At 47.2% G+C, this 12,340-nt stretch overlaps 1 protein-coding gene across 1 annotated transcript in view; it reads right to left on the bottom strand.

Annotated features, from left to right (window-relative positions):
- Window positions 1-12,340, bottom strand: part of LOC306781195 (cyclin-dependent kinase 18-like) — a 42,014-nt gene that overhangs the window by 6,670 nt on the left and 23,004 nt on the right. Inside the window, exons 6-17 of the mRNA XM_079273938.1 lie at window positions 11,314-11,439; window positions 5,778-5,834; window positions 5,569-5,683; window positions 5,374-5,468; window positions 4,386-4,448; window positions 4,032-4,155; window positions 2,779-2,899; window positions 2,138-2,235; window positions 1,946-2,051; window positions 1,473-1,515; window positions 1,306-1,396; window positions 1,133-1,210 (exon numbers count right to left, since the gene is read on the bottom strand). Coding sequence (XP_079130064.1) covers window positions 1,133-1,210; window positions 1,306-1,396; window positions 1,473-1,515; window positions 1,946-2,051; window positions 2,138-2,235; window positions 2,779-2,899; window positions 4,032-4,155; window positions 4,386-4,448; window positions 5,374-5,468; window positions 5,569-5,683; window positions 5,778-5,834; window positions 11,314-11,439 — 1,117 coding nt within the window. The remainder of the gene's footprint in view (window positions 1-1,132; window positions 1,211-1,305; window positions 1,397-1,472; window positions 1,516-1,945; window positions 2,052-2,137; window positions 2,236-2,778; window positions 2,900-4,031; window positions 4,156-4,385; window positions 4,449-5,373; window positions 5,469-5,568; window positions 5,684-5,777; window positions 5,835-11,313; window positions 11,440-12,340) is intronic.

Here is a 12,340-nt window from a genome sequence, read left to right as displayed (position 1 = left end):
AGAGCCTAAAAGAGGGGGGGTGGACAGACAGAATGAAAGAGAGCGTATTTACCAGAACGGTAGAGGCCACTCAGCCAGTAGAAGTGGAGGACAGACTGTGACTCTGAGCCCTGGGTTTGGCTGCTTCTCTCTGGAAGTACTGCGAGGGCGCTGAACCCAGCTTATGGGCCGTCGCTTTTTTAGGGTTAAGGGGGGGAAGGGGGGGAGGTTGGAGATATTGAATTTGTTTTTTGTGGAGGAGGGCACACAAGGGAGATAGAAAAGGATTAAGGAGAAGATGAACGGAAGAAGAGAGCATGGGGGAAACATGGGGGAGAAAGAGAAGAGACAGTTTATCAGAACATGACAGAAAGGAACGAAACACAAGACGGAGACACTGAAGTCAATCTAACAGTTGCTTACAGAGGGAGGGAGCTAAAGGACCAAGCGTCAGCAAAGCCCTCGGGACTCTGGGAAGCATGAACGTCTGCTCAGGAGCTACAGTTTGTATGAAGTGGAAGCTTGAAATAATAGACGTGGACGCTGTGTGAGACACGAGAGACGACACGAAGCAAACAGAGAGAAGAAGAAAGAGAAGAATAGGAAAGCCCCGCCCCCTTTCCAACAGACCACCATGGGATATTATTTGGGATAATATATGAACAGCAGTCAACGAGGAGAGATAAGTTAATTATTTGATCCCGTTTGAATCGTGCCGTGAATCAGACGCACGCTCGTCAATATAAAAGATCATTTACGTTCAACGAGAGTACAGGAAGACTTCACACCCTGAACTCTCTCGTTTGTGGACGGATGTTTCGAAGCCTCTACTTTGGCAATTTGGCCGTCGCCAAGTTGTTGTGTTTTGCAACCAGTGAACAGGAAGTGACCATATTAGGACTGAGGAGGAGTGACGTAGAGACCTGTCAATCACTGTGTAGCCCCGCCCTAAATCAAACCTTTTAAATTGACAAACATCACACGAGTAATTCATGGCACGATTCAAACGGGACCAACGTTGACCAGCGTACATATCTTCTCTGAAATAAGGGTCCATTGTGGTCCACCTAAGGGGGCGGGACTTAACCTCTTAATCCCACAGAGAATCCCCCCCCCCCCCCCCCCCCCCATCTTTGTATCTGGGAGGACTCACTTGACTCTGGGTAGACGGAGGATCTCTTCCCTGGATCCTTCTGGAGCTGAATGCCTTTTACAGAGAAGATGGAGGCAGCTGAAAAACAACAAGACGTTTGGTTGAAACAGTTTGTTCGTACACTCCAACGTGTGTGTGTGCGTGTGTGTGTGTGTGTGTGTGTGTGTACTCACTGTCAGCCAGCGTTTGAACCTGCTCCCCGAAACATTTGAAGTACGAGTGTGTGAGGGCTTCCTCGGCCGAGACTCGCTTCTTAGCCTCAAACTGTACGGAGACAAAGAGTGTGAGGATTGTACGTGTTTTATTAGAAGTCTTCACGCTGATGAGAAATGTTCGTCACCTGAAGAAGAAGTGAGAGCAAGTCGTGTCCGTCGTTGTCTATCCTGAGACACAGAGAGGGAGAGAAACCGTGAGGGAGGGGGAGTGAGGGAGGGAGGGGAGAGTCTCTATAGAGTCTCTTTTGGTGAGATTTGATTCTCTGAATTTGGAAAACAGTACTCTTTTAGCCCTGTTGCCCCTTTTTTGTTAACTCCAATACACGTATGTTTAACTAAAGAGCTCCTTCTTTCCTAAATAAATAACTTTGTAAACCTTAATACATCTAGTTTTATGGTAATTCATTTTTCTTCAACGAGCCAGCTCGTAACAGAAACCATTTCAAAAGAGGCGGAAACACTCGACCACAGTCCTACTGGGATGGGTATCGCTAGGATTTTATCGATGCTGCTTATTGTACAGTGACTCTAAAAACACACGCATGCAGCCATGACTATGCGCACACACACACACACACACACACACACCACGACAGACCTGGGCGCGTGGTTGACGAGCGGCTCGGCTCGGTATCGGGGGAACTTGTACGTCTTAAACTCTTCACTGGTAGTGATGCTGGGCCAGGACTCTTCTGTGGGAGTACCTGTGGAACACAAAGAGGATCGGTCAACACACACACACACACACACACACACACACCATATCTGGGCTCTACTGGCGACGTCTCACCGAGGATGCGGAATATGAGGTGAAGCTCGTCCTCCACGGTGGATCCGGGGAACAGAGGTCTGCCGGTGATCATCTCGTAGAAGATGCAGCCCACTCCCCTGGAAACAGAAACACCCAACAAATGAAAGAGCAACAAAGTTCCATGTTGTTTTTATCAAAGACGTGAATGAAGCTAATGCACGAAAATCATTTGTTTTAACGTACTGTTATCTGTTTACTGTATATGATTGTATATGTCAATCTTTTTTAATTATGTCTCAATTATTGCACTGTGTTCATTGTTCATTGTTGTGCAGAGTCAGATTCCTTGCATGTGTAATGTACTTGGCAATAAACGGTTCAGATTCTGATGATTTGCACAAGTTGAATTATTTCCAGCGAGCGAGAGGTTCGGCGTTGGGATTCTCGTCCTGTCGTCACTGACGTCGTTGAGTCAGACATGGTGTGAGCTTTAAATAACAGCAGCCGGAACCCGGAGCTCTGAGATAAACCTCACGTTCCTACTGGGACCGGAGGAAGCTGAGTGTGAATGTACGTGCATGAACCAGTTTGTCTGTGGAATACAATGAAACCCTTCGATACGACGCGACAGGAAGTTGAAAGACGCCGACTCATGCTGCTGTAGTTGTGCGTCTGCTCACCACATGTCGATGGGCGTGGAGTACTCGGTGGAGCCCAGGAGAACGTCCGGCGGCCGGTACCATAATGTCACCACCTCGTTGGAGTACGTCTTCGTAGGAACAGACTTGGCTCGAGCCAAACCTAAAGTCAAACACAGAAAGTGAGATGAATTCATGTGAGCGTTGCTTCTTCTTGAACTCATCAAACCAAAACGAAGACTTAAGAACACAGAGGAACCCACTGACTGCAGTTTGTGCAACGTGTTGAGATTATCACCTGAAGGGGGCAGTGGTGAGTCACGCTACTTCCTGTTGGGATGCACACTGGAGAGCTTTGCCTTCAGGGCTTTCTGCCAGAAAAGGTTTGTTTTAACCCCTAACAGGATCTTGTCCTGAGCTTAACCAGGTAGCTTTGTTTCCTAAACTCCAGGAGATTTCTGAGAGAAAGGGAAACTTCTCCACAGGTCGTCTAAAGGAGCCGAGTGCTTTAGGCTTCTTGCTACTGCTTTATAAAATAAATGACCATCCGTCTGTAGATTACATCCGAGTCGAGCAGTGTGAGAAGGAAGAAGCAGAACCTTCAATAAACCTCGAGATAACGCGTCTCCAGTGACATGTTTTTATTCTGCGTCACTCTTCTTGTTGATCTGTGAAGTGAGAAACTGTAGACAACTTCACGAGTCCTCCCTCAGACGTGCAGGCGTCCGTCATTACTTTCATAAAGATTCATAAAAAAATGATGTTTAAAGACGCTCGATTTCTGTTGACCGTGATACATCATATAATACAGAAATCGTTTGATCGTTTGTGGAAGACCGTTGGGAAAAGTTTGGTTTATTTTTATGGGAAGCAAGATTTCCTAGAAGACGAAGAAGAAGAAGAACTACAGAAACAAGACTTTTGATGTCCTTTGATTCAACATACTGCTTAAAAACCACAAGTACAAGAAAAAAAGGAAACAATTTCCAAGGAAGAACAAGAGGAAGAAGAGAGAGAAAGAAGAAGAGAAAGAAGAAGAAGAAGAAGATTGACAAACACAAGAGGGAGCTTTAGAAGTATAGAAATGAGGTCTTCATCTATAAGCTAAGATAAAAAACGCTGAGTATGTAAAGCTGATTGTATCGTCTGTACAGATGAGGTGACTGTTCTCGTGTCATGAGTCACTGTTGTGATGAGATCATTTCTAGATATGATGATTCTATCGATGATGACGAGAGGAGAAGTGAAACCCACTGGGCACAGTATGAACACGGTTAGTTCAGAGGTGGTTTTACCAAAGTCGGCCAGTTTGAGCTCTCCTCTCTCATTGATGAGCAGGTTCTGAGGTTTCAGGTCTCTGTGGAGAACCTTCCTTCTGTGGCAGTACGCCAGACCCCGTAACAGCTGGAACAGGAAGATCTGGAGAGCAGGACGTACCGTTACACACGGGTCATAAACATTCATGAAGAACGGCGTCTGTTAGTCCGACACACTGATCCAACAACATGTTTCGTGATCGCCGAGGAGTCCAGCTGAGAGGTTATTACTTTCTAGAGATTAACTCTCTGAGATTATTCTTTCTTACAGTCGTTGGAAATATGATTTCATTCAGCAGCAGTTGTTTGGACGGATGTTTCACGTTGACCCACCTTCACATTGTGAACGCTCATGATGCTCCCACAGTCATCCATGTACTGCTTCAGGTCCTTCTCCTGAGGGACACAAGGACAGAGACAGACAGAAAGACAGAGAGAGACAGAGAGAGAGAGACAGAGACAAAGACAGAGAGACAGACAGAGAGAGACAGAAAGAGAGACAGACAGAAAGACAGAGAGAGACAGAAAGAGAGAGACAGAGAGAGACAGAAAGAGAGAGACAGAAAGAAAGACAGACAGAGAAAGACAGAGAGAGACAGAAAGAGAGAGACAGACAGAAAGACAGACAGAGAAAGACAGAGACAGAAAGACAGAGAGAGACAGACAGAAAGAAAGACAGAGAGAGACAGACAGAGAGAGACAGAAAGAGAGAGACAGAAAGAAAGACAGACAGAGAAAGACAGAGAGACAGAGAAAAAGACAGAGAGACAGACAGAGAAAGAGAGTGAGACAGAAAGAGAGAGAGAGACAGACAAAGACAGAGACAGAAAGAGAGAGACAGACAGAAAGAAAGACAGACAGACAGAGAAAGACAGAGAGACAGACAGAAAGAGAGACAGACAGAGAAAGACAGACAGAGACAGAAAGAGAAAGACAGACAGAGAAAGACAGAGAGAGACAGAAAGAGAGAGACAGACAGACAAAGACAGAGACAAAGACAGAGAGACAGACAGAGAAAGACAGAGAAAGACAGAAAGAGAGAGACAGACAGAGAAAGACAGAGAGACAGACAGAAAGAGAGAGACAGACAAAGACAGAGACAGAAAGAGAGAGAGAGACAGACAAAGACAGAGACAGAAAGAGAGAGAGAGACAGACAACAAATAAAGAAAGACATGAAGTCAGACCGACAGGAAGAAAGACAGAGAGAAAAAAGAAAGCAAAGTCAGACAGACAGAATATTTAGATTCCAGTCTAAAGACACACACACACACACACACACACACACACACACACACACACACACACACACACACACACACCAGGTACTCGAACACCAGAGTCAGGCACTTGTCCGTGTGGATGATGTCATGGAGGGTGACGATGTTGGCGTGCTTCAGGTCCTTCAGTAGAGACACTAGGAGAGGGGGACACAGAGTCAGATCGTGGTGCTCTCATGGTCTACAAAGACCGAGGGTCCCAACAACACTGACCACGGGGTCTCATGAGACCGGTACCTTCTCTGATAGCGGTGCAGGGCGCCCCCTCCTCGTGCTCCAGCCGGATCTCCTTCAGAGCCACCAAGTTGTCTGTCAACTTGCTTCGGCCCTTAAACACCGTGGCGTACGTCCCCTGCAGAGACAGGAAGCGCGTTTATCTCAGCGGGAAGTAAAGCAAAGCGCAGTGTGGGAGGAGGTGGTATCTGGTCTTTCTTCATTGAGCTCACCTCTCCTAGTTTGTCCAGTTTGATGTAGGTCTCAAGTTTCCCAAAGCCGATCTCAGACTAGAGGAGACAGAGAGAAGACGTGTGTGTGTTACCACTCAGTCAGTTTGCTGTTATTGTGGCTGCAGCCTGATTGTGGGCACGACGAGACCGGTCCACCATGTTTGAGCTGAGAACCACATCCTGCAGGCTGTTGGTTCAGATTCCAGTCCTGTTGCTGCTGACGTTTGGCCTACAACTGCAGGGGTCTGAGTCACCCGGCCTTGTTGTTCTGTGTGTGTGTGTGTGTGTGTGTGTGTGCTAAAGCATTAGCTGGTTTAATCTGATCTACATCCCCATTTGTCTCTTTAACGCTACAAAGTGATGTCATTGTCTGCTGCACATGTATTCTAAGTCAGTATAACAAAACACAATCAAATACGACTCTTCACTGCAGCGAACCAGATTCATTCTGAACACTTCTATAGATATCTGTACGCTGAGTTCGGTTCATGAAGGTCCAGCTGCATAATGTGTGTGGCTCCTGGGTTCGGAGGTCATGAATTATAGATGATGCTGGGACACCCTCAAGCCTGTTCACCGTCTCCTTCCCGCACTTATTTCTCCCTCAGTCAGGGTTGTTTCAGCCACGGTGTGTGTGTGTGTGTGTGTGTGTGTGTGTGCGTGTAATTTCAATTTGTATAATAATGAGGCATAAACAGGCTTAATGTAATTCATGTTTTCGATTCAAAATCTCGCGTTGTAACTGGTAATTTGTAATGCTTGACGGATGGTATACAAGAAGGGGATGCGAGTGGACTGCGGTTTTGAAGCTCATAGTTTAGATTTTTGACAATCTCCATCTTGTTTTTTTAGCTCTCGCCATTCTGGTTGTTGACCGCCGTGATCTTGGTTTCTGGCCATCTTCATCTTGTTATTTTTTCAATCTGCATCCTGGTTATTGGTCGTCACCATATTGATTTTGGCCATCGCCATCTTGGTTATTGGCTGTCGCCAACCAGAAGTGACACGAGAAGGTGGAGCAAATTTTTAATCATTTTTTCATAGACTTCTATACAACCAGAGGGGTCGCCCCCTGGTGGACACTAGATAGAATGCAGCTTTCAGAACCGGAGGTTGTCGCTTGTTTTGAACGTGTGTGTGTGTGTGTGTGTGTGTGTGTGTGTGTGCACGTGTGTGTGTACTTGGAGTGTGTGCAGGGGCATGCAATGTACATATATGACTCTGTAGGTCAGAGGACTTTTGTGATGAGACAAGAAGAAGAAGAAGAAGAATGATGAGACATGCAGCCTATGCTTAAATGTAAACACACTCACTCACCCACGGCACACACACACACACACACACACACACACACACAGAGTTTCCATCTCTGTTTGTGACAGCGGCTGTCAGGAGCTGCTGCTGAGCCGTGCTGCTCCTTTGACAGGGGAGTCGGTCTCATGAGCAAAACACACACACACACACACACACACACTCAACAAATACAGAACACACACACACATTATGGTCACCTCCTCCCCGGCATCCAACCCACTCCAGAAAATAAATCTGTTGCCTCTCTCCTTGTTGAAGTGTCTCTAAGACAAAGCATCTCACTCTCTGCTTACACTACGCAACTGCACTCTCCGTCTATTTACGTATTTATGTGTGTGTGTGTGTGTGTGTGTGTGTGTGTGTGTGTGCGTGTGTGTGTGTGTGTGCTTTCGAAGGCAACGGGTTCATTTCATTCCCTACGCTCCAGTGAGCTTACTCAGCAGAACTAGGTCAGACCAAGTTTATTTGTGACAAAATGAAAGCCACATAAAACAGCCTATGAGGAGCTGAGGAGACACACCGATAGACGGACCGACAGACAGCAGAGTGAGACATGTGAGAGGGGTGTGTGTGTGTGTGTGTGTGTGTGTGTGTGTGTGTGTGTGTGTGTGTGTGTGTGTGTGTGTGTGTGCGTGTGTGTGTGTGTGCGCACGTGTGTACAGCTCTGATGTGTATTGAGAAGAAAGTCCATTACCTCGACCACATTTCATTTTTAAATTGGGTTTCTCCTTGTGCCGCCTGTAAAGGCTTGATGGGAGGGAGGAAGGGGGAGGGGGGGAGCGAGAGAGACAGACAGAGAGAGAGAGAGAGACAGAGAGAGACAGAGAGAGAGAGAGAGACAGAGAGAGAGAGACAGAGAGAGAGAGACAGAGAGAGAGACAGAGAGAGACAGACAGAGAGAGAGAGAGACAGAGAGAGAGATTTTTTTGATTTTTTAACAAACCTTTATTTTACGTTTTTTTGTTGTTTTTTTTCCTTCCTCAAGTCATATGAGCAAACAAAACATCGCTAAACTGCTACAATCAGTTCAACCTTTTCCTGAACACGATACATTATCATTCAAAAACGGTTCAACAAATACGGTCCATCAAACATGAACGTGTCTGTAATTGTCTGTAGGCTGAGATCTGACTCTCACTCAGCGCCCACTTTTGTCCAGTTCTCTGTTCACTTTGTGAACTATTTTCTTGAGTCTGTATCCTTCCTGCTTCGTGAGCCCTCCTCTGTCCTTGCTCCTCATGTGAGACCTGGCAGAGCTGGAGAGCTGCTCCTTGTCCGAGAGGTAGTCCTCCACTCTGACTTTTCTCACGTTCTTACTCCTCCTCAGAAACTCCTTGATCTCCTCCACGCTGTAGCCTCCAGAGCCCCGAGAGCTGCCAGCACCGTGTGTAGAGGGCTCACTGTTTGCAGCAGAGTTCTCCTCCTGACTGGACTCAGAGTCCTCCCAACCGGACTCAGGGTCCTCTTCCGGCCTGGACTCACACTCGGCTGCTCCTCCACTGTCTGTAGTTGCCACTTTCTTGGCCTGTGAGCTTCCTCTGTCTCTTCTCTGTTTCCTCTTCAGCTGAGGGGCCTTGAGCTGCTCCTCGTCTGCTTCCATGGCCACCTCCCCACCTGCCTCCACCTGTCCTCCAGTACTCTCCCTCACCTGCTGGACCTCACTTGCCCTCTCCTTCATTACCTCTTGTCCCCTACTTTTCCTCTCCTTTTCCGCCATTTGTACCCCACTTGTCCCCTCCTCCCTCACTGCCTGTGCTCCACCTGTTTCCTCAACCCTCACCTCCTTGGTCTCACTTGTTTCCTCAACCCTCACCTCCTTGGTCTCACTTGTTTCCTCAACCCTCACCTCCTTGGTCCCACTTGTTTCCTCAACCCTCACCTCCTTGGTCCCACTCGTTTCCTCAACCCTCACCTCCTTGGACCCACTTGCTTCCTCCACCCTCACCTCCCGTGCTCCACCTGTTCCCTCTTGTCCATCCTGCTTGCCCCCGCTGGCCTCAGGACCTCCCTGGTTCTGGTCCTTGTTTGAGCCGTGTTCCCCAGGACACGCTCTGCTCAGATGTCCTTCTCTCCCACAGCTGTAACATTTAAAATCGTTCGTCTTTGCAAAGATGACGTAGTCAAAATCGCCCACAGTGATCTTGAAGCTGAGGTTGACCGCTCTGCTCCTGTCGCTGGGGACCATGAAAGCATGCCTCCTGTGAGACGACACGTGTCGCAACAGCGGAGACTGAAATCCACAGGGCATCCTTATCACCGGAGACACCACCTTCCCATGCTTGGACAGCTCTTTGGCGATGGCAGCGCCCGTTATGAATGGTGGCACGTTGGACACAGTGACTTTCACCTCGGGTGTGGCGAGAGCATACGTGGGCAGGAAGTGCTCACCCACGGAGATCCCGCGCGTCAACACCACATCCGCAAGTTCAATACAGTCCAAAAAGATGACCACCGCGCTGTTCATCCGTGCTGCGGACTTCACGTGGCTGTGGCCGACAAGTTCACCCACTGCCAAACTGATCTCCTCCAACGAACACCCGAACAGCGGCGGCGGTATCTTCACGCCGTGTTCTCTGGTTAGCTCCGTCAGGCGCATGCTAGCGGTTAGCACGCCGACAGCACCTGCTGCCCGGCTGCACTCCGCTCAACAAAAAAGACCCAAAAACCCGATAAAAGTACGCAAAAAAAAACCGTGAACCCTGCACACCCCACTACACCATCATACCCAACATTACCCAACGAAGAAAAATGTCGAAAAACACGTTAACTATCGCTCTCAAAACCTCCGCTCCTGCAGCTCCGCACACCTGCTTCCGCTCAGAGAGAGAGAGAGAGAGAGAGAGAGAGACAGAGTTTGTAGTGATTGCAACAACAAAAAACCAAGATGGCGATGACCAAAAACCAAGATGGAGACCGCCAAAAACCAAGGTGGTGATGACCAAAAACCAAGATGGCAACGGCCCAAATGCCAAACTCTTCGCTTCAAAACACCAGACCACAAAACAATTGGTTCACTTCTCACAGTCTATAGCTCTGACAAGTTGATGGAGTAGGAGAGGGGGGTGGGACTTAGCAAAGGGTAATTTGGATATTCAGTTTCAGTTATGAAGTTAAACATATACAGTATATACCTGCAAGGTTGAATGGGTTAGAAAGAAGTGAGCATTGCATAAGACGACTAAGTGTTAAGTAGTTTGAGATACAATGACATCCCTTTCCTCAGCACCATGGAACACTGAATCTCATTGGACCGCTGTGAATAATTGATTATCGATTGGCAGCAGCCGAGAGAGGAAACCGATACCAACCGAGTTCACTTGCATTACATTGGAAGAGATTCAAAGATCAAAGTAAATGGTTTCAAATGTGAGCGTCTGTAAAAGGACACCCGACTCGTGGTCCATGCTACTGTGACAAATGAAAAGCACACTGACAGACCAAGACGCCATTACATCAGCGTGCTCAGAGGCATATCGTCGTTTTCAAACCTGCACCCATTCGGGTAAAGTGTGACGGAGGAAGCACACGCCGATTAGACATTTTTGAAACTTGGTTTCAACCCATCAAACTTCTTGTTAGTTCCAATGGGAGCTGCTCAAACAATGTCCTCAAACACCTCTAAAGTTGATCCCCTTCTTCTCATCCACCTTTACACCATCAACCTGTCTTCAAAGATTCTTTTCCCTTCATCTCTGCGAGACTCCTGCAGAAAAGCTGCTTCATTAAATCTCTTCAAGCTGAGGGCAGGGCACCGGCCCCCTTTAATAATTACAGTCAAAACGGTCGATGGAGGGCAAATCCTTAATGCTTTCCCATAGTACACCGGGGCTTTTGGTAATCAGGTTAGAAGCTAAATGTATCAGTAAGGCAGACTGAGGCTGAGAGGCAGAATGAAACGGGGAGCAGTGCAATCTTGTTTTATTTAAAAGTGCACCAACACAAAAGTAATGTGGAATACAGTGTGACCAAACGTGTTTAAAACGAGCCCATGTTCGTGTGTTAGCGTGTCAGAGGGTCTAACGGCCTGAGTCGAACTCTTTGGTTGTGCATGATGGCGTTGGAAGTTCGCGTTACCTTTGTTTCAAAACAAAAGCAGCAGCACAAACCCAGCTGTGGTGAACAACACAGCAGCAAAGCAGCTGACTGAAGCTGGTTTCAGCTGCTTTGCACACAAATACACAGATGCAGATAGAAACACACAGAGACCACAATGAGTACTGACCAATGAAGCGCGCCGTAGCCTGCGGCTCATGGGTTTGTCAAAGGGCGGGCTGTTCATGGCGAACTTCTCCAAGTAGCCCTCCGGTAGCCGGATATCAGCGGGGAGAGACAAACGTTTGTTTATGTCCTGAAACGGAGAGAGGGAGAGGGAGAGAGGGAGAGAGGGGACGAAATATGAATCACACATTGTTAAAGTCGTGTTTTTTATACGATTGGGTGCACTTTTTTACTGACTCAATGTGTTTTATTTGACTCAATGGCTCTCAACATGGCGACGGCTGAGCTGGTGGCTTGCAGCTAATGATGCTGACAGCGCTGAATGGTGATTGTTGTTAGTTGTTATGGTGACAGACGGGTGGCTAGCTAGTTAGCTCGTTGTTCTCCGGAGCAGCGGGGAGTGAGGCGGAGGGACCGTTCGACCAATCAGCCCGCTGTTCCACTCATTTCCTGTGCCCAGTGTAGCATTTAAGCACGGTGGAAGTAGCAAGTTAGCTAACTAGCTAGCTGCCCACGAGTTGGCGAGCTAGCTTATTTTAGCTCGTCATTCATCTCTTGATAGCAATGTGCTTTCCTACATTGTGACAAAAGTCACAGAAGCAATTTTGCAACGGGCACAATGGCAGAACAGTACAGATAAAAATGGCCGCCGCTCTGACCCCCCCTGCTACGTTCATTTGAATGGGAACTCCAGTGCATCTCTGCATAGATAAAAGCTGCTACATTAAAGCTGCCGTACATTGCACCTTTAACAAGAGCTGCACATCTATCAACCACAATCTATTTGTCTTGAATTGAAACCCAATGACAGTGGAGGCATGCATGAGTTTTCTATTCCCATTATAAACAATTTAGATGTGTTTAAACATAGAATATTCACTTCTACAGCATTGATGCCTGAATATGAGATGATATATTACATAGTTGACATGATCATGTTCTATTCTTGTCTCTGTATAAATGTCTTCTGTCTGTAGCTTAGAGGCTAGATTATAAAAAATAAAAATATGTAATTTGGCATCTTTAAAATG

The sequence above is a fragment of the Melanostigma gelatinosum genome (genome assembly GCF_949748355.1).
Source record: "Melanostigma gelatinosum genome assembly, chromosome: 8".
Classification (NCBI taxonomy): domain Eukaryota; kingdom Metazoa; phylum Chordata; class Actinopteri; order Perciformes; family Zoarcidae; genus Melanostigma; species Melanostigma gelatinosum.
The sequence above is the reverse complement of the archived record's forward strand: the minus strand, read 5'-3'. Positions and strand labels throughout refer to the sequence as shown.